This window comes from Neovison vison, chromosome 4 (genome assembly GCF_020171115.1).
Source record: "Neovison vison isolate M4711 chromosome 4, ASM_NN_V1, whole genome shotgun sequence".
Lineage (NCBI taxonomy): Eukaryota > Metazoa > Chordata > Mammalia > Carnivora > Mustelidae > Neogale > Neogale vison.
In genome coordinates, this window is record NC_058094.1 from 221,154,729 (window position 1) to 221,177,908 (window position 23,180).

The 23,180-nt window shown below is 40.5% G+C and overlaps 1 protein-coding gene and 1 non-coding gene across 2 annotated transcripts in view; one reads left to right on the plus strand and one right to left on the minus strand.

The window, feature by feature from the left end:
* Nucleotides 1-22,610, minus strand: part of TPK1 (thiamin pyrophosphokinase 1) — a 341,478-nt gene extending 318,868 nt beyond the window's left edge. Inside the window, exons 1-2 of the mRNA XM_044246793.1 lie at nucleotides 22,528-22,610; nucleotides 22,068-22,126 (exon numbers count right to left, since the gene is read on the minus strand). Coding sequence (XP_044102728.1) covers nucleotides 22,068-22,110 — 43 coding nt within the window. The 5' untranslated portion in view covers nucleotides 22,111-22,126; nucleotides 22,528-22,610. The remainder of the gene's footprint in view (nucleotides 1-22,067; nucleotides 22,127-22,527) is intronic.
* LOC122905800 lies at nucleotides 18,800-18,924 on the plus strand. The gene has a single exon (XR_006384473.1). It is a non-coding gene; the product is annotated as a U6atac minor spliceosomal RNA (small nuclear RNA).
* Nucleotides 22,611-23,180: the final 570 nt, after the last annotated feature.

Consider the following 23,180-nt stretch of genomic DNA (forward strand, 5'->3'; position numbering starts at 1 on the left):
AGGAAAGTCAACTAACTACACCTGTAAGGACTAGTCAGGAATTTACAGAGTAACCAGATGTAAAATGTGACATCATATACATAAAATGTGGTGGGGGTTAAAATTTAGTGATTTTAGATGGGTTCAAATAGAAGCAATCATCAACTTAATACAGACTGCTATGTAAGATCTTACATATGAGCCTAGTGGTAATCACAAAAGCAAAAACTATAATAAATAGTTAAAAATAAAGAGAAAGGTATCCAAAGCCATCAAACCGAAAGCGAAGAGAGCAAGAGAAGAGAGAATAAAAACAGGAAAACCAGTAACAAAATGGCAATAAGTAGATCCCATCAGTAGGTGCTCTGAATGTAAATGAACTAAATGCTCTGGTCAAAAGTCACCGGGTGATTCAATGTATTAAAAAGAAAGACCCTTCAATATATGGCCTAAAAGAGACTCACTTCAGACATCTGCTGATTAAAAGTGAAGGGAAGGGGCGCCTGGGTGGCTCAGTGGGTTAAAGCCTCTGCCTTCTGCTTGGGTCAGGATCCCAGGGTCCTGGGATGGAGCCCAGCATCAGGCTCTCTGCTCAACAGGGAGCCTGCTTCCCCCTCTCTCTCTCTCTCTGCCTGCATCTCTGCCTACTTGTGATCTCTGTCAGATAAATAAATAAATAATCTTTAAAAAAAAATAAAAATGAAAGGGAAGGGGAAACATTTACCATGCAAATGAAAGGGGAAAAAAAGCTGGGGTAGCAATATGGATTTCAGACAAAATAGACTATAAAACAAAGACTAACAAGAGACAAAGAAGGGCACTATATAATGATAAAAGGAAAAATCTAACAGGAGAACTTAACAATTTTAAGTATTTATGCACACAACAGGGGATCATCTAAATACATAAAGCAACTATTAACAGACATAAAGGGAGAAATTGACAGTAATAAAACAACAGTAAGAGACTTTAACACCTCATATCAACAGATCATCCAAACAGAAAAGTCAACAAGAAAACAGTGACTCTGAATGACACATTGGACCAGACAGATCTAATACATATGCAGAACATTCCATCCCACACCAGTGGAAATACATATTCTTTTCAAGTGTGCATGGAACGTTCTCCAGAACAGATCACGTATTTGGCCACAAAGCAAGTCTTAACAAATTTAAGAAGATTAAAGTCATTCCACGCATCTTTCTTGACCACAGTGCTATGAAACTAGAAATTAACCACGAGAAAAAAATCTGGCAACAGCACAAATACATGGAGGCTGAATAACATGCTACTAAATGATGGACCAACCAAGAAATCAGAGAGAAAGTTAAAAAAAAAAATACAAGGAGACATATGAAAAGGAAAACACAATGGTCCAAAGTCTTAGGGATGCAGCTGATGCTGGAACAGAAGGAGCTGAGGACAAAGCAGAAGCTGACACCCCACAAACCCTCCCCGCATGGGATGTATGTGACTTTCCTCACGCACTCCTGGTCCCTCTAAAGCTAAGGAAAGGAGAAACAAGTAGTTAAACTTACAGAGATCACAATCCTGCAAGACAGGAGCCTCTCTCAGTTTACAAATGTCTTAACAATCTGCAAGAAGAAAGCATTTCTATCAATAACCTAGCTTCCAGAAGAAAATGCAGATCCAGTTCAATATCCTAATAATTTGCAGCCCATTGATAGACACATGAAATGGGCAGAATGTAACTCTCCTCCGCGGAGTTCCTACCCATTTTAATGTTAATGCCTGCTTACGGCCAGGCCTCAGGTATTCTGTGAGTCTTCTTTAGCATAGGAAAGCTCTTTCTGAAACCTCCCTTCTTCCCTACCTCCCCCAACCCCAGAGTAGATAATCAGCCACCCCACACAACCTTCCAGGCAGCAGCTCTTTCTGCCCACGGGTCCTGTGCCATACTTTTAATGAGCCACCATTTTGTACCAAAGATGTCTCAAGAATCTTCCCTGGTTGTTGGGGCTCTGGACTCCACTCTACTGCTCACCTATCCTCCAAAACCCCATCACAAGCAAAAGCTGTTCCAAGAGGGAAAATTAAAGCAACACAGGCCTACCTCAAAAAGCAAGAAAAATAACCTAACCTCACACTGAAAGCACAGAAAATGCCAGCAAGGGGACATGCACCTCTCTCTGTCTCTCTCTCTCTCTCTCTCACACACACACACACACACACACACACACACACACAGGAATATTACTTGGCTATAAAAAGAACGAAATCTTGCCATTTGCAACAGCGTGGATGGACCTAGAGGGTATAATGCTAAGTGAAGCCAGTTGGAGAAAGGCAAATACTGAATGATTTCACTCACATGTGAAATTTAAGAAATAAAACAGATACAAACAAAAAACAGACTTAAGGGCGCCTGGGTGGCTCAGTGGGTTAAGCCGCCGCCTTCGGCTCAGGTCATGATCTCAGGGTCCTGGGATCGAGTCCAGCGTCGGGCTCTCTGCTCAGCAGGGAGCCTGCTTCCCTATCTCTCTCTCTGCCTGCCTCTCCATCTACTTGTGATTTCTCTCTGTCAAATTAATAAATAAAATCTTAAAAAAAAAAAAAAACAGACTTAACTATAGGAACTTCTAGTTATCAGAAGGAAGGTGGCTGGGTGCATGTGATGAGGGAGCAGGAGGCTGGCTGAGGACAGAGCAGAAACTGGCACCTCGCACCCCCCCTCCATCCGCTCCCCTCCGTAATGTGTGTAGCATTCCTCAGGCACCCCTGATTGCCATAAAACGATAAATAGTTAACTTGGAGAGATGACAATCCTGCAGGACAGGAATCTCCCTTGCGCTACAGATGTCCTAGAGATCTACAAACAGGGAGGTTACCTTATCAATAGCACAAATTTCCAGAGGCAAATAACTCTCAGTTCCTGAAGCCCTAATATCTCCCTGCCCACCATAAACTGGAAGAGGCTGAGGTAGAAGGGAATGTAAATGATCGGAGGATCATAACACCCCACCAAGAATCTCCCAACTATCTTGATGTTAATGGCTGGCCTAAGGACGACATTGATCAAGCCACAAGGGCAAGCCTCTTCCAGGCACCTTGTAGGCCCTCTTTAACATATGAAAACTCCGTGAAACCTCCCTTCCCCTCACCTTCCCCCAACCGCAAGGTACATAACCTGCCATCCCTCACAGCCCAGAGCAGAAGCTCTTCCTGCCCACGGGTCCTATCCCCGTGCTTTAATAAACCACCATTTTGCACCAAAGATGTCTCAAGAATTCTTTCTTGGTCATCGGCTCCCGACCTCAGTCCACCGAACCCCACCTAGGTTCTAGAATTTCATCATATGGCACCCTAGGTTCTAGAACTTCATCACATGGGTGAAATAGATAAAGGGGATTAAGAATATGACTATCTTGATAGCACTGAGAAATGTACAGAACTGCTGAATCAGATTGTACACCTGAAATATAGTATATGTGAATTACACTTGAATAAATAAAATGTGTATAATTATGTACCTGTAAAGTTACTAAGTACCACATCCATTTAGAAAACAAATATGCACAAATACAAATCCAGTTGGCCTGGGAGGTTCATTCCCCTTTATTTCCTACCTTTGCAAGGAGCTAATTCAATGGGGCAGAGTTAACAATGAAAGAACCGGCTGAAACCAGCTGCCGAGCAACAGAGGCTCCCCTGCTAACAACTTGAAGTTCTGTTTTATTACACAATAACCGAGAGGTTCCAGAAAATATGTGGAAAATCATGAGGTGAAATTCCTCTTCTGAAGCCATTTCCATGGCACATCCCAAACTGGCTGTGCCCAGCCTAAGACACTTCTCCGTGGAGAAGAGCCTGGGTAATCCCATGTGGTCTGCTACTTCTCTGCTTGTACACGCTTTTCCCCCCAAGAAACACTAGTTAACAACTGCACTGTCTCGTTGTGTTTCCCTGTCCACTTTGCCCATTCTCCCTCAAGTCTCTATGCTAGGTCTTTCCAGATGCATTTTCACTCATGACTCACATTCTGTGATAGACCACTTAAAGCTAAACAGTTCTAAAAAAATTCTTATCTACTTAATTCACCTTTTAAATTAACAAAATAAGAATTTAACTGGTGCTGAAGTGTAATTTTCAAAACTTTAAAACCCTGACTTTCATGAAAATATAAAACGAACAAATGCAAAAGCTATTACTCAACTCATTCATTAATGAGGGTATCAGTAAAAAATTGAATAAAGGCAAACAGGATTACCAAAATGAATTTACTAATGGATGCAAAAATTGTGAATCTACTATGAAAAAGTTTTGCAAAATGGGCACCAGAGCGCACAAACCACTACCAAGTTGCCTGGACATAACTTTTTTTTTTTTTTTTAAGATTTTATTTATTTATTTGACAAACACAGCAAGAGAGGGAACACAAGCGGGGGGAGTGGGAGAGGGAAAGGCATGATTAAGAATTATTTGCACAACTATTTCTCAACTTCTTCCCCTGTAGAGTTGCCCAATAACCTAATCAAAACAAAATGAGCAAAAGGCTTATACCCCAAATATAGTTACAGAGGATCCACTAGAAGCCCAGCATTTCTCTGAAAAGTCACCCAGTAATCTCTTTTGCTCATTTACAAGTCCTGGGCCATCTCTCCGTTTTAGATTATGGTTGGTTCTAACAGGAGCAAAGCAAAAATCACAACAGGTGGGAGGAAGGATGCTGGGGCAGCTACAGCCAGGAGTATCTCCAACAAGAATGGGAGAGTTTGCATTGCCAGCAAAGGGACTAAAAGGGACAGAATACACTGCTAGTGGCCAGACAACTTGGCATAACATTGCAGAAAAGCAACCTAGTAACATATCCTAGAAACTGTTGAGGCTCAGATATTTGATTCCGTAATTCCACCCCCAGAAGTTTTCATTCAACATATAATCAGATGTGGACTAAGATATAAACCTATCACAGCAGTAACTACAGAAATTTTAACATGTAAAATAACTTATGTAGATTTCCCAGCTTAAAACAGGTTTTCCAAAAGCCCTCACTGAGTCTCTCTGTCCTTTCTATGTAATCCACTTAATACCCAGGATTTCCCCTATGACGTCTCTTCCAGTGCACTCTAATTTCTGATTTGTTTATCCCTCTGCCCTCTTAGGCTATAACCTCTACAAAGGCTTGTGCCACAGAATTCAGTTGCGTGAATTTAGCACGATGTCACATGTACAGTAGCCACTCAAATGCTGGCTCACTGAATAAAATGTTACACAATCACAAAATATGTATAGGAGTATGGTTCCCCTATAGAGAGGGGTAATAAGTATTGAACAATAAGTACTGAACGTCAAAACAAAAATATGAGAAAAGCCTCAAGTTACCATCCCAAGGCTACTGACTATCAGGATCACATGCCGGTATTCTGAAACGCACACGACTGCCAATAAAGGCACACGCACTTCCGCTACCACCAGCACACAGCCAGGCACCATAGTCTCGGTCATGTGAGCCATTCTTTGCCACGGTGTCTGTCCTGGACACATTTTGCATCTAAGGAAACTGATAAAGCTCAAAAGAAAACTTCTGTGGGGCACCTGGGTGGCTCAGTGGGTTAAAGCCTCTGCCTTCCACTCAGGTCATGATCGCAGGGTCCTGGGATCGAGTCCCGCATCGGGCTCTCTGCTCAGCCTGCCTCTCTGCCTACTTGTGATCTGTCAAATAAATCAATAAATCTTAAAAAAAAAAAAAATTCTGTTATGCAACTACTTGAAGGAAATTTTGAATAAGGAGAACCATCCTTAATTGTGATGGGAGGTTTGCTTTGTTTTGTTTTGTTTTTACATTATTTTAAAACAAACTGATGTTTCTTAGGCCAGGCTTCTCAAGCCTTGGAGCATGAGACTCACGTAGGGGTTTTGTTAAAACACGGGTTCTTATTTTTCAGTCAGTCTAAAGTGAACCCGAGACTGCACTTCTTACAAGCTCTCGGGTAAAACCAAGGATGCTGATCTGGGGACTTCAATCCGAGTAGCAAGTTCTTAGAAATTACTAGATGCAAAGAAAGGTATACAGAGCTCCATTTTCCTGTTTTGTTGTTGTTTTTAGGAATCCTAAAGCACCTATCTCCTCTTATGATTTTTCAAGCCATTCCTGGTTTAAAAGTCTCAATATCCTGCAGATCTACAATTTAAAATAATGGGAAACAGAAATAAAGGATCACTATAGAGCCAAGGAAAATTTTGAAGTATATAAAAGGAATACTATGAATAACATGATCCCCCAAAATGTGATAATCTAGATAAAATAGATCAATTCCTTGAAAAGACACATTCTGCCAAAACTCGCATGAAAAAAATGGGTAGGGCCTCTGGGCGGCTCAGTTAGTTAAGTAACTGCCTTCTGCTCGGGTCATGATCCCAGAGTCCTGGGATTGAGTCCCATGTGGGGCTCCCAGCTCCATGGGGAGTCTGCTTCTCCCTCCGACCTTCTACCCTCTCATGCTCTCTCTCACTGTCTCTCAAATAAATAAAATCTTAAAAAAAGAAAAAAGAAAAACAAAAGAAAAGAAATGGGTAATCTGAATAGGCCTCCATCTATCAACGAAATGAAGTCCATCCTTCCAAAATAGAAGGCACAAGACCCAGATGGGTTCACTGGTGAATTCTGCCAAACATGGGAAAAGAACAGGATGCCAATTCTACACAATCTCTTTCAGGGGATCAAAGCAGAGGGAAAGCTTCCTAAATCACTATGAGGCCAGCATTGACCCAATGTCAAAACTGGACAAAAACATCTTAAGAAAACTACAGACCGATCTCGCTCATGAACAGATGCAAAAAATCCTTAACAAAATACAATTTAAATGAATCCAAGAAAAGTATAAAAAGAATTATACATAACAGTTAGATTTCAGGTATGCAGGGCTGAGTCAACATTTGAAAAAATGCAATGTAATCCATTATATCAACTAAGTAAAAAAGAAAAATAGTTTTATAGGACTATGTGCAGAAAAAAACATTTGAAAAAAATCCAACACCCATTCACCATACAAACTCTCAGTAAACTAGAAACAGAGGGGAGCTTTCTCAACTTGATTAATACTACCTACAAAGTACTTACAGCAAGCATGGTAAGAAACTTGAAGGTTTCCCAATGTGATATTGGCAAAAGATTAAACAAATTAGTCAGTGGAAAATAATAAGACAGCCCAGAAACAGACTCTCAAATACAGTCAACCAATCTTCTGACACAGGAGCATAAGCAATACAATGGATCAAAGATGGCCTCTTCAACAAATGGTGCTGGAACAAGGGGATATTCGCAGGCAAAAGTCATTTAGATGCAGATCTTCCTGACATCCTCCACCAAAATCAACTCAAAATAGAAGTAAAATGCAAAATAAGACTCCTACAAGGCAACATAGGAGTAAACCTCCACATCCTTAAGTATGGTGAGGTCTTCTCAGACACAAAAACAAAGGTACAATCCATGGAAGAAATTGATACACTGATCTTCATTAACATTAAAATATTTTTTGATCTGCAAAAGAATGTCATGAGAATGAGAAGACAAGCACAGACTGGGAGAAAATATCTGCCAAAGACACATCTCATAAAGGGTTGTTTTTCAAATACACAAGAAGCACTTAAAGCTCAAAAATAAGAAAACCCAATTATAAAATGAGCCAGTGACTTTAACACCTCACCTGGGCTGCTTCCCCCTTGCTCTCTGCCTGCCTCTCTGCCTACTTGTGATCTCGCTGTCAAATAAATAAAAAATCTAAAATAAAATAAAATACATTTTTAAAAAACACCTCACCTAGGATGATATACAGAAGGCAAATAAGCATATGAAAAGATGTTCTACTTCACAATTCATCAGAAAAATGCAACTTAAAATAACACTATCACAAATAATAACACAATCATAATGGCCAAAATCTTGAACACTGATGCCATCAGATGCTGGTGAGGATGTGGAGTAATAGAAATCTCACATTGCTGGTGGGAATGCTCAGCAGTACAGCCACTTTGGAAGAGTAGGGTGGTTTTGTACAAAACTAAACATCTCTTAACATATGATCCAGCAATCCAGCTCCGATGCATTATCCAAAGAAGTTAAAAACATATGTCTACACAAAAACCTACATACAGATGTTTACAGCAGTTTTTTCATAAATGCCAAACTGCAGAAGCAACCAAGGAGTTCTTCAGTAGGTAAGAGCATAAACGAACCACAGTAACTCCAGACAATGGACTATTAGTCAGTCTAAAAAAGGAATGCACTATCAAGCCATGAGAAGATACAGAGAAACCTTAAATCCATGAGTTAAGTTAGTCCATCCAAAAAAGCCATATACTGTATTATTTTAAGTTATGACATTCTGGAAAAGGCACAACCATGATGAAAATAAAAAGCCAAGTGGTTGCTGGAGGTGGGAGGATTTAGGTAAGTAGGCAGAGCACAGAGGACTTTTAGGACAGTAAAAATACTCTCTCTGTATGATACTATATGATGGATAGATTTTATACATTTGTCTAAATCCACAGAATATGTAATATAAACTATGAACTTGGGAGTGATTATGTAGTATCAACGTGGTTTTGCCAATTTCCTTTTTTCAAGATTTATTTATTTGACACAGAGAGATAGATCAAGTAGGCAGAGAGGCAGGCAGATAGAAAGGGAAGCAGGCTCCCTGCTGAGAAGAAAGCCCAATGCGGGGCTCGATCCCAGGACCTGGATCCTGACCTGGGCCGAAGGCAGAGGCTTAACCCACTGAGCCACCAAGGCACCCCAAGTTTTGTCAGTTGTTAACAAATGTCCCCCTGTGATTGGTGGGTGGGGATAATGGGGAGGCTGTGCATGTTCAGGGAGCACATGGGAAACCTATATAAGCCTCCTCTCAATTTTGTTGTAAACCTAAAGCTACTGTAAAGAAGTCTTAAAAAAAAAAAAAAAGAAAAGAAAAGAAAAGAAAATAGGCACCCAATAAGCATTCTGGACAAGAACACCTGATCTTCTAGGAATGGATTACTGATACCTCTACTGGGCTAGTGGATCTGTAAAGTATGAAAATAAAAGTTGCTGGCAGGTCTTTCAGCACCTAGAAGAGCTCCCAGCACAGGGACTCAAATAATCACTGCACAAATGACTATGGTATTTAGTCTAGGAGAGGAGAAAAAAAAAAAAAAAAAAGAAAGCCTGATTAAGGTTTTTCAGTATTTGAAGGCAGCTACGTAGAAATCAACTAAAAGTCTTCCATACCATCACTGTAGGAAAATAAAAAGAAAAGTCTATTTCAGCCTATTTTAAATACACATTTTTATCAGTTGTGCAACAATGCTATATGCTCTTTCAATAGAGCTACCTGAATGCGTTCAAGCAAAGAAGCCAAATGGCTATCTCAGAGGGACACTAAAGAAAACACAAGGGCCCTGCAAACACTAGGTTTCCTAAAGTTGCCCCCGACCCCTACACATGGGATTCACTACTAACAACATCTTCACTAGATTAGGAACATCTTCACAGCTTTCCTACTTTGAAAATAAAAAATAAAGTTGTCTCAAAACAGCAGCCGTTGGGCCACAACCCACAACCTTACACATGACCTCAAAGTAAATCAAAGGCTTAAATTCTCTGGAAGTCATAAAAACAAAAGAAACTATTCCATTGTGATAAATGAGTACCTTCAAAGACAATAGTATGATAAAAATACAGGACTACTCAGAATTAAATCCATTTGTTTGAGCATCTGTTTGCTACCTACAAAAAGTAACTCTTTCTGATGGATTTAACCAAGGAAAAAAGATAATAAAATTCATTTGATGGCACGTTAGTGCACAAACACCTCATTTTCCTAGAAAACCCCAAAAGACATCTGGTGTTAATATATCAAAACCCAGATTTTTTTTTGTGTGTGTGTGTGTGTGTGTGTGTGATCAAGCCATAATATTTTAGCACTGTAAATATTAAAACTACCCTCATAACATTACTTGGGGTTTTCAATGGGTTGATCTAGAAGAATACCATAAATTCTGATAATGCTACAATATATCAATTTACAAGATTTTTTTTTTAAAGAATTAAGATTATTTTCATACTTACTTTGGAAGCTTTAGCTTCTAGAAGCATGTAGCTATTAAAATGCTAATATGGAAAGATGAGGTGGGGATGCTACAGAGACTTAATACCAGTAAAACACAGGAAATTGATTCTCTAGATGATGTGGAAAAGCTGGCTTATAAAGTTAATGAGATATTACTTAAGGCAAAAGAAATAATTTGCCCATTAACAATGAGGATAAACCAAACATTTTTGTCATCAACTATAATGACACTAATTAAGGAACAACAAAAACTAAAGTAGATATGAAAATCAACTAAAGTACAGGAAAAAAACTACACCAACCACATGAAATGAAGGATAGTAGCAGCAAGTCCTAGCAAGTTAGAAATAAATGTAAGAATAAACAGAATTCCAACAATTAAATAGGTTATACACTAAGGAAAGTGTGACTAGTCAAAAGAAGTCAATTTCCCATTGAATATTTAAGAGACCTGACAACTACCTGGGAAGGATTTCTAATAGAGCAGGAGAGAAAAGTAAGAGGATTAACCCCTGAAACTTGAAAATCCACTACTTTGTCTCCCAGATATCTTAGCTAGCCCCAGATAACAAAAATATCACAATCCTTAAGCAGTAGCTTTAGCCAGAGATTTCTTGGCCATTCACAAAGTTTAAAAAAAAAAAAAAGAAAGAAACTGCAAGTTTTCCAAGTTTCAAAGTAGCTCTAGTGTTTTAATTTAAATACAAAAATGCCATGCTGATTTTTAGGAAAAATATGTTGTCAGAAAACCCAGGTTTTAGTCTCAGTTCTATCTCCAATATCCATTTCCAAAGGCTTTTCCTTTGGAAAGGAGTATTTTATTCTCTGTATATGAAGTATATTCCAAAATTATGAGTCTATCTGCTGCTCCTTGCTTATATGAATAAAAAGACAAATTTTTAATATATAGGTATCACAAATTATCATTAAATACAGATGAAGTATTTCTGAAGAAAATTTAACGTATGAATTCAGATGTGCTGCAAGTATAAACTACACACTGGTGTTTGAAAATTTAGTTAAAAAAAAAAGTCAACTCTTGGGGCTCCTGGGTGGCTCAGTCAGTTAGGTGTCTGCCTTCAGCTCAGTCTGTGACACCAGGGTTCTGAGATTGAGCCCCTGTGGCTCTGGAAAAAAAAAAATCCCTGCTCAGCAGGGAGTCTGCTTGCCCCTCCCCTTTTGCTCCTCCCCCTAGCTCAGGCTCACTCATACTCTCTCTCAAATAAAAATCTTTTAAAAAAAGAGTCAACTATTGCATTAGTAATTGCTTATTCTGATTACACACTGAAATAACATTTTAGATATTAAGTTAAATATATAAAATCAAGTTTGTTTGTTTTATCTTTTTAACAAGGTTACTGGGAAAGTTTGTTACATATAAAATTACATTTCTATTGTATTGAATGACCTGCTGCAGGCTGAACTCTTCACAGTAAGGGCTGTAAATTATTTTCTACAGCATCTACTGAAGTATGGCACATAACAAATACTCAAAAACCATTAAACTTTATATAGAAGCACAAAGCAGTAACTAAGTAAGACCAAAACTGACTTTCTGATTCATATTCTGTTTGAGTGACATTAATAACCTCTTATTTAGTAGTCATAACAATTTTTTTTAAGATTTTTTATTTATTTATTTGACAGACAGAGATCACAAGTAGGCAGAGAGGCAGCAGAGAGAGAGAGGAGGAAGCAGGCTCCCCGCTGAGCAGAAAGCCCGATGCGGGGCTCGATCCCAGAACTCTGGGATCATGACCTGAGCCGAAGGCAGAGGCTTTAACCCACTGAGCCACCCAGGCGCCCCTAGTCATAACAATTCTGAACTATGGACCAAGACAACCAAAAAAATTTTCAGCTGAAAAAGTAAACTGACATACCTAATTTGTATGGGGCTACATTATGTCCTCCCAAAATTCCTGTCGAAGTCCTATACCTGTATCTCAGAATGTCACTATATTTGGAGATAGGGTTTTTAAAAGGATAAAGTAAAATAAATCATACAGGTGGACCTAATCCAATAGGACTGGTATCTTCATAAGAATAAGAGATTAGAGACTGTCTTTTTTCCACTGTATATTTTTTCCTGCTTTGTCAAAGATTATTTGGCCATAGAGTTGAGGGTGATACCTGGGCTCTCTACTCTGTTCCACTGGTCTATGTGTCTGTTTTTGTGCCAATAGCATTCTGTCTTGGTGATCACAGCTTTGTAGTAAAGTTTGAAATGAAGCTTGACCATTCTCTTACCCCATACACAAAGATAAACTTGAAATGGATAAAAGACCTCAACATGAGGCCGGAATCTTATCAAAATCCTAGAGGAGAACATAGGTAGTAACCTCTTCCACATGGGCCACAGCAACTTCTTTCAAGACATGTCTCCAAAGGCAAAGGAAACAAAAGCGAATATGAACTTTTGGGACTTCATCAAGATCAAAAGCTTCTACACAGCAAAGGAAACAGGCAACAAAACAAAGAGACAACCCACGGAATGGGAGAAGATATTCACAAATGACACTACAGACAAAGGGTTGATATCCAAGATCTATAAAGAACTTCTAACTCAACACTCAAAAAACAGATAATCATGTGAAAAAATGGGCAGAAGACATGAACACTTCTCCAAAAAAAGATATGCAAATGGCTAACAGACAAATGAAAAAATGTCCATCATCGGCCATCAGGGAGATTCAAATCAAAACCACATTGAGATACCACCTTAACACCAGTTAGAATTGCCAAAATTAACAAGACAGGAAACAACATGTGTTGGAGGAGATGTGGAGAAAGGGGAATCCTCTTACACTGTTGGTGGGAATGCAAATTGGTGCAGTCACTTTGGGAAACAGTGTGGAGATTCCTTAAGAAATTAAAAATAGAACTTCCTGACCCTGCAATTGCACTACTGCGTATTTACCCCAATGATACAGATGTAGTGAAAAGGGCCATCTGTACCCTAATGTTCATAGCAGCAATGGCCACAGTCGCCAAACTGTGGAAAGAGCCAAAATGCCCTTCAAAAGAGGAGTGCATAAAGATGTGCTCCATATATACAATGGAATATTACTCAGCCATCAGAAAGGATGAATACCCAACTTTTGTATCAGCATGGATGGGACTGGAGGAGATTACACTGAGTGAATTAAGTCAAGCAGAGAAAGTCAATTATCATATGATTTCACTTACTCATGGAGCATAAGGAATAACACGGAGGACATTGGGAGACAGAACTGAGTTGGGGGGAATCAGAGTGGGGAGACAAACCATGAGACTGTGGACTCTGAGAAACAAACTGAGGGTTTTAGAGGGGAGAGGGTGGGGAGTTGGTGAGCCTGGTGGTGGGTATTAAGGAGGGCACGTATTGCAGGGTGCACTGGGTGTGATACATAAACAATCAATCTTGGAACACTGAAAAAATAAAGTTAAAAAAAAAAAGAGAGAGATTAGAACACAAGTAACAGATGAACCGGCAATCCATGAGGACACAGAGAGAAGGAAAGCATCTATCTGCAAGTCAAGGAGAGAGGCTTCAGAAGAAACCAAAGCTGCCAACACTTTGATCTTGGACTTCCAGCTTGAGAATTAGGAGAAAATAAATTTCTATCACTTAAGCCACCCAGTCTATGGTACTGTGTCGCAGCCCTAGTACACTAATACATTGCCCTAAACACTTAAAACTTTTCCAGTTTCTTAGTGGAGTCTTGGCCTTTACACAAGTTACAAATTCAGTTCCTCACTCACACTAGCCATATTCCAAGTGCTCAACAGCCATGTGCAGCTAACGGCCAGGCTACTGCACAGTACAAACCTAGAGAGAACACCAAACCCAAAACTTCCAAAAAGAATGCTTAAGTAGTTGAGAGATGAAACCAAAAAATGTGTTCTTACTATACAGTGAGGCATGTTTCATCTTTAATTTTAAAACAAAATGCAAATGCAGAGGATTTAAATCCACCCTTGAGTTACTCTTTTATGATTTGCTGAGTAGATTAAGGAAGGGAGTTCATAGTTTATAGCTATGTTTGGTACATGTGAATGTCATCACCAAGATTCCTTGAGGTGTGTCCATTGCTGCACAATACAGAGAATTACTGACATAAGTGACCAAGATACATTTATCAGTACAAAAAAGTCAGAATTCTAGGTATGATTTCCCAGAAATTACTAAGTTATCCACTAATAAGTTAGAGAACGCTGTAATAAGTTGGAGTCAGCTGTAGATTTTATCATGCCTCTTGTCAACTTAATCAAGCACTTTCGATAGAAATTAAATTCCAGAAATATAAGAGATGGCATGAATACTATACTGAACATGATATTCCTGGATTCATTACCATTTAACCATGAGGTATCAAAAAAGTATGTTTACTATTAATAACTTCATGCATCTACAAATAATTAAGTTTAAGCAGCATGGAAAAAAAATATAGAATTCAAGAAACAAATAGCTCTGCTAGACTGGCCCAATAGAACTGAACACATCTACTAAAATAAGTAGCGATCTCCTTTAAGAATTAGAAAAATGGGGGCACCTGGGTGGCTCAGTGGGTTAAGCCGCTGCCCTCCGCTCAGGTCATGATCTCAGAGTCCTGGGATCGAGCCCCGCATCTGGCTCTCTGCTCAGCAGGGAGCCTGCTTCCTCCCCTCTCTCTGCCTGCCTCTCTGCCTGCTTGTGATCTCTCTCTGTCAAATAAATAAATAAAATCTTAAAAAAAAAAAAATTAGAAAAATGAAGGTAGTGGGACTCCTGGGTCGCTCAGTCAGTTAAGTGGCTGACTCGATCTCAGCTCAGGTCTTGATCTCCAGGGTCACGGGATGGAATCCTGAGCTGGGCTCACCACTGAGCATAGAGCCTGCTTAAGATACACTCGCTTCCTCTGTGCCCCCCACCCCCACTCTTTCATCCTAAAAAGAAAAGAAAGAACATAGAGTCCAAAATGCAATCCTCAATATAATAAAGTTCATCTACTGGAAAGTATTTTACATTGCATAGAACTTTACAGCTTTTCTTTTTTTTAAAAGAAAAAAAGAGATTTTTTTCTGTCAGACAGAGAAAGAGAGAGTGTGCCCGTGCACGCACAGGCAGGGGGAGCATCAGACAGAGGGAGGGGCAAGGAGCCCCACATGGGACTGGATCCCATGAGCCTGGGATCATGACCTGGCTGGAGGCAGACGACCATCCGAATGAGCCACCCAGGTGCTCCATCCAGACCTTTACTTCTTTAACTGGCTTATATCGTGAGACGAACGTGATAACCACTACACTACGGAAACTGGCTTATATCGTTATCTTAAATTTGCCCAAGGACTTCATGTTTGGATATATTCTTAGTTTACATAAAGAAACTAAGACTCTAAGAAATTAAGTGACACACCCAATGTCACATAATTTGTAAAGGACTGAAAGTCAAACCTTAGTTCTCTAGTTCCAAAATTTTGTCTAGGCTTCACCCTGTTAACGCATTAAAACTATGCCTAGTGTAGTGTTACATACTGTCAGTTATAACAAAAATTTTTAATACAATTACAGTGACTTGATCAAGGGTATACTAACAATACTTAAAATGGCAATTAAATTCAGAATGAATCTTAACCATGGCAATTCAGTTTAGAAGAAATAACTCCCAAGAGCATTATGTTCAAGGAATCTTTTTAAAATTTAAATGTATATAATATTTTTGCAAAGAAATACCAAGTGATAAAGAGCTTCCTAGCATATAATTTATTTATGATAATCAAATTAGGTGAGGAAAATAAAATGGAAATTTTAAAACTAGAGTTTTTTTTTTATATATCATTTAAGTGAATAATGTTTCATATCTAACTGCTATATTCTCTATTCCATCAGATCCATTTAAGAGTGATATAAAAGTGATTTAGAAGGTCAATATTCAATGTTAAGGCGGATTTAAAAAGTGAGGAACTGAGCTAGAACTGAAGAACGAACAGGTGGGAAACAAGCAACAGGAAAAGTTATTTTTGAAACAATGGGAAAATTTAAATACAGGTACTACAAAATTTTAGGTAGAAAAAGTGGAGTTTCATTTGAATGAAACAACTTACAGTACGTTCTCATTTAGGTTTAAAAATACTTCATTGTGTAATTATACACAACAAATATCTGGAGGGATATAAACACACCACTTATCCATATACATGGCAGTAACAGTGGTCATTTCAGAGACACTAGAATATGGCATTGTTATTTCATTTTTGTTTACCTTCTAAAGTTTTATGATGCATATGTATTACGTTGTAAAAATATGAAAATTTTAAAATATCAATATTTTTATTAAGCCAAAAGAAAAACCTCTCCATCTGCTGTGTCTTACCTTTGTGAAATAAGTAGATGTGAAATGATTCTGAAGATGGTTTGACTCTTCACTTTTATTTTAGCTCTCAGGTGTTTAAAATAAATCAACTTTATTTTCAAACATACAGAGTTCTGAATATAAGCTTCATGACAAAAAAAAATGAAATGATCACAGACAAGAACAAAGTCCAAAAAAATCCCTATTTATAAAACAATTTTGAAAAGTCACCTATATTTAGAGAGTTTAAAATAGCAATTGTATGTCCATACCAGTTAAATATTGTTCACCATGAATTAAAACAAAAATCTTAAGATAAAAAGGAAATGAGAAAAATAAAAATGTATTCTTGCTATTTATCAGTGTTAAAATGCGAGTCTTAAATCTTCCCAACAACTGTCCTTGGAAAGTCTCATTCTCTGTATATCACTGATGAGAAAAAAAAGCTTAGGAAATGCATCCAGAATATATAAGAAACTCCTGCTTGGCAATCATTTTCCAATACTGTGTATATATATATATATCAAATCATTAAGCTGTACCTCTGAAATTAATATAATGTTATGTCAGTTATACCTCCAGTTTTAGAATTAAAAACTACAAATTGATTTTTTAAAAGATTTTAACTAATCTCTACATCCAGCGTGGGGTTTAAAGCTACAAGCCCGAGATCAAGGGTCACATGCTCCACCAGCCAGGCGCCCCTACAAATTTATTTGTAAAAAAAGGAAAGATAGAGCACCTGGCTGGCTCAATCAGTAGAGCACCAACTCTCAGGGTCATGAGTTCAAGTCCCATATTAGGTATGGAGATCACTTAAGAATAAAAATAAAAGTGGGACACCTGGGTGGCGCAGTTGGTTGGACGACTGCCTTCGGCTCAGGGCGTGATCCTGGAGTCCCGGGATCGAGTCCCACATCAGGCTCCCAGCACCATGGGGAGTCTGCTTCGCTCTCTGACCTTCTCCTCGCTCATTCTCTCACTGTCTCTCTCTCTCAAATAAATAAAAAATAAAATCTTTAAAAAAAAAAAAAAAAAGAATAAAAATAAAGAATAAAAATAAAAGAATAAAAAACCCTCCCCCATAGAAAAATGGCAAGAGTAAAACATTTCACAAATGATCTACAAAAGGCCAATGAACACTCAAAAAACAAGTATCCTGCCATAAAGGAAATGTAAATTAACATCACAGAAATACCTCTAGACATCACCAAATGGCTAAAACTTAAAACTAATTCTAAGGGCGCCTGGGTGGCTCAGTGGGTTGGGCCGCTGCCTTCGGCTCAGGTCATGATCCCAGAGTTCTGGGATCGAGTCCCGCATCGGGCTCTCTGCTCGGCAGGGAGCCTGCTTCCTCCTCTCTCTCTCTGCCTGCCTCTCTGCCTACTTGTGATCTCTGTCAAATGGATAAATAAAATCTTTAAAAAAAAAAAAAAAAATTCTAAGGTTTAGAAAAGAACATTCTAGGGGATGAATTTTGCATGAGCTAAGGCAAGAATATTAAAGCTAGAACAAATGTTCATATAAGTAAATAGGGGTAGTTCACGTGGCTTGGTCACACACAGGGAAAGATAAAATGTATTCTGGAAAACTAGTTACGAATCAGAACTCCGGGTATCTTCAAGTCCAACAGAAGGACTTTAACCCATATATGATTAGCAACCCCATGACACGGATGACAGCTTTGTACAGAACGTTCCAAGGCCGGGGGTGGGGGGGATACAGAAACTTTCAGAAGAATTTCTTATCTCCTATCCTGCATTCAATTTCTCTATTCTCCACAATCTGATGTTACCTTCACTCCTCAACCAAAATCTCCATCTGCACTCTCCAGCCTACTCAGACCTCCTTTCTCTTTGCTCACCGCCAGGTGAACTCCCACCCGGTCAGAGGCAGGCGGAACTTTCACTCAGGGCACATCACCTCCGTTGCTCTTCCACTCCCCCGAGCCTGCTCTCCATTTAAGTCCAGTGCTTTTGCAGAGGCATAACTGAGGTCTACACATTCTGTGATTTTCTGACTACTCCAAACTGCCCTCATCTCCTTCTCCTGAGTCCTTCCCTTCCCTTTCCTATAATAGGTAATTCAACATTGAACTAGAATCCATATTATTTTGTTCTCAACTCTCTAACCAGACCATTAACTCATGGCTAAAGGGATCACACCTTTCACTTCTGTACCCCTGTAGCACCTACTACCAAAGAAAATACACAGCCAGCTGTCAGTGCCTCTTGATAACAGAAATGCTAACATACCCTGTCATTCAACAGTTCATTTCTAGGAATTTATGCTACTGATACATACACATACACACAAAAAAGATGACAAAGATATGCATTATAGACAGAAACAATAAAACTACAAATAACCTAAATGTCTATTAAGAAAGATTAGTTCATTTAAGTCCATACCACCTATCAAAAAACAAAACTTGGGGTGTTGTATGAAAGCAGAGAAGGTCGATACTTCCCTTGACAAGGATGGATGAGGCCCTCCGGCCTGACAACAACCATATATAAAGTCACTACCACCTAGTTTGTGGCATCTAACCATCAATTTCTTTGTTTTTTGAACCACTATATTGTACACCTGAAACTAATTATGTTAGCTACACGGGAATTAAGGTTAAAAAAACTTGGGATACCTATACATACGGATCATAACAACGTAAGTGAAAAAAGCTGCAGAAAAAGGGTAAATAGGTCTTATTTATATATACACACATAATAATTTACAACAACAAAATTTTAGAATGATAATCTCTGGTAAGTCGATGAACTTAAAAAAATTTTTCACTCACTGCCCCAACAGAGTGAACTACAAAAGATTTTATAATATGAATCCATTTTCTTTAAAACAAGGGTCATAATATGCTGAGGTGTATGCACCAAATGAATATTTAGAACATATGCCAACTGTTAATGGTTATTCCTAAAAGAGGAATTACAGAAAACTCTCATCTACATTAGTGTTTTTTTTAATAAGCACTTACTTTAGTTACCCTCCCTCCACACACAGAAAAAAGATTAAAAAAAAAAATCTTTGAGCTAACAATCCCAGAGAGATAAGCCTTGCCTTTTGGTCCACTTGGCAATTAGTTAAAACCAGCTTAACTGTTGGACGGCCCACTATATTAAATCTGAGTAAGCATTACAGGGAAATCACATCTGCAAATCAGATTCACAGAAATTACTGACTGAAAAGCTACTTCTCTACTAGCCCAGTATTAAATATCTGTCTCATGAAGGGAATACTGCTAGTGTAAAGTGACGCTTAAATATTTGCTGAATCACTGCAAAAGGCAGGCATTGCACTGGTCTCTCCTAAGACAGGGTTCTGTTTTTAAGTATCTCTTGGGTATCTGCAGTCTAGGGCAAACTTGCCTCAGGCCTTTGTTTCAAGGCCAACACCTGAGAGGAGGCAGAAATCCCTACATACTTTCATAGTTAGTGGAGGAAAAAACTGAGAACCGCTAAATCACAGAGAATCCCGAGGGAGCACTGGATTCTAACTCCATGGATCTGTGCTTCATAAAGGATATTATAGTTCTTACAGTTACTCTACATGCCCTGCTCCACAGAGGAGCTTACCAATGTCTGACTTAATGCGTCCGGACCTCCTCCACTAAACCTTTGATAAAAACAGAGCAAGGAACTGCCCGTTTTTCTCTACTGCTCCAAATATTTTCCCATCTCAGCACTGACCCGGAGATCCAACTGCCATTCTGTTTTCCCCTTGGACTTACTGCTGAACAGCTTATCACTACTAATGCTAAGTGCTTTCTATGTATTATAACCAATTTATACTAACAATGCTATTATTCATATTTTATCAGTAAACACCATGAAATACAAGGTTTGATAATTCGTGCTAAAAAGAAAACCACAAGCTCAAAATGGAGTCACTTACAGTAGGCCAAACTAACTGCAGTTTCAACCTCACCCCGAAATGTAGTCTTCAGTTAGGAATTATCTGGTTGGCACCAATGAGGTCATCTGTTACATGGCCTGTGTCCATTTCCCAAAGGAAGGTGACCTCATCCCAAACAATCCTTTTTTTCTGTTGATTTCCCTTTCCCACCTCTAAAAAAAGAAAAACAAAAACAAAAAAACCTCTCCCTTTCTGTAGCCCTTTGGAGCTCCCCTCTACTTGCTAGCTGGGATACAGCCGGATTTCATGAATCAAATAAAGCCAATTACATCTTGAAAACTCACTCAGCTGAACATTTGTTAGTGGCAAAACTAGGGTTTAAACCTACAGATTGATTCCTCAATCTAAGCTTTACTATACCACACTATCTCTGGGATATATTCTCTTCAATCTAGAAAACACCAGAAATCTTCAGTCAGATATTGCCACAAAATGAACAAATCTTTTAGAATTTCTAAGGGAAAAAAAAAAAAAAGTTTTTATTCAAGCTCAAGTCTTGGACAGCTGCCCTGGATACACAATCTTTGCAAAGAAACTGCTCCAGCAAAGGAATATTTGATGTAGGGTTATACACCTTTTTTATGTAAAAAGTTACAAATAATAAGACAAAGAACATTTCAGAAAGTTTCAGACCTGATCTTAAATTTCCAGAATAGACTGTAGGACTTTAATCTTACGGGAAACAGGGAAGTTTCTTTTTCTTATCTTTTGTGTTCAGAAGGCCCCTCTTTGGTGTAAGTGTTTGTTTTTTGTTTGCTTAACAAAGCAGATGTACAGTATGTGCTCTGGGCACAAAGAAAGTCTAAACCCTGAGATTCTGCAGTCAGTCTGACCTTAGTAAATGTTGAAGTATAGCTAGCTTCCTGGGGGCCCACGAGGAAGGCCCACAGATATTAAAAGCTGAAAATTTCCTTTATCACAGTAAAGTGCTTAGGTTTTCACAAAACTGAACATGAACATGCCACATGGATCAAATGTTTACTCACAGAAATGCAAGTCTGGCTACTATTGGGTTACTGGTAAAGAAATATACTTAATTCTTATTAAGAAATTATCACCAAAGTCAATTACAACACATGACAATGCTATCACCCTAACTCGTACCTCCCATCTATAACTGTGAATGACGATCATTTGGTAAAACGATAAAAATCCACAAGTGAGTGTTAGAGCTTTGAAACATCTTGTATTCAGGGACACCTGAGTGGCTCAGTGGGTTAAGCCGCTGCCTTCGGCTCAGGGTCTCAGGGTCCTGGGATCCAGTCCCACATTCCACATCGGGCTCTCAGCTCAGCAGGGAGCCTGCTTCCCTCTCTCTCTCTCTCTGCCTACTTGTGATCTCTATCAAATAAATAAATTAAAAACCTTTTTTAAAAAATCTTGTATTCAATAAACTCTGGGGCTTTTAATGGATTAAAAACCAATGGATTAAAATGCAAGACGGGCAATAACGCCTGATCTTAACCCCGCTGGATGCGGAGTAGTTCGAGCTGCTCGTTCTCGGGCCCTAAGGGCTCGCGTCGCACGTGGCGCTCCCTCTTCTCCAGGTGGTGCGCATCCGGGAAAACGCGGTGGGAAGGGCTGCCCTCTATCCCTGTGACTTCAGAGCAGGAAACTGAGGCAGGAGAGGGGTTGAGGAGTATGCCTAACGGCTCAGAACTCGGGAGTCTGCGGCCGACTGGAAACCTTTCTGGGTCTAGGGTTCGGCCCTTTTAACCTTTCAGGGCTCGGAGGCAGGGGCAGGTGACGGCGAAATGTGGCAAGAGTACAGTACCGGTGGGAAGAAGGGGTTCCAACGGGGTAAAGGCATGCTCCATATCGGACTATAGGCCTCTGCATTTAAAAAAAAAAAAAAAAAAAACAAGGGAAACGCCACGTTAGGATGCCTCCTAGCTAATTTCACAGTCCGCGAACTCCCCCAGGACGCCGGCCGCGTCCACCCCGCGCTCCCGCGGCGGCTTCCGGGCGGAGCTCCAGGGAGCCCCGGCGCTGGGGGCCCCGCCGCCCGGCTCCGCGGGGAGGAGCCAAGAGGGAGGCCGGCCGGCGGGGCGGGCAGACGCCGCGCGTGCCTCCGGGAGCCGCTCCCTCCTCCCTGTCCCCGCGCACCGCCACCATCCGGGGACTGCAGAGCGAGACGCGGCTGCCCACCACCCCCCTTCCTCGCGCTGCCCGCCCCATCCCGCGGCCCGCGCGCCCACACGGCGGGCGGCGCGCTGAGCGGCGGCCGCACTTACACAATGGCGGGTGGAGCCCGCGGCGAGCGGAGCCGGGGCTGCGGGAGCGAGGGCGATCGACCGCTCGGAGCTCAGCTGAGGAGCCTCGACGGCGCGCGGCAGGCGCTCGCCGGCTTAAGTAACGGGCGCGCGAGGCGGCCCCGCCCCCTTCCGGAGCCGTGGGCCGGTGCGGGCCGCGCGTTCCCGCCGGGCCGCGCGCCCCCGACGTCGCCGATGCCTGGCGGTCCGCCAGCTGACTTCCGCGGGTTTCTTCCACGCCAGCCCTGCGCTCCCGCGGGCGCCGTCAGTGAGGAGGCCGCGCTGTGCTCAACACCAAGCAGAAGCCGCTCCGTCACCCTTCCTCAGCCTGGCCTCAGAGCCGGGCAACCTTCCCTTTTTCCGGAGCCCGTCCTCCCGGTCCCCTTTCCCTCGGATCCCTGCGTGCCGCGGGCATCCGGAGCGCCCCCGCGGCTGTCCTTCCTCGCTTCCCGGCGGGCCTAACCAGAGGAAGGTGTCGAAGCTCACAAAGGGACCCCTCGTTCGAGTGGGGCCCTCGGGCCGTGCCATTGCCGCCAGTTACAGGAAGAATCGCCAATTACAGGAAGGAGCGCCGGTGACAGACCCCAACAGGAGACTCTTTTTTTTTTTAAATTATTTATTTTTTCAATTTATTT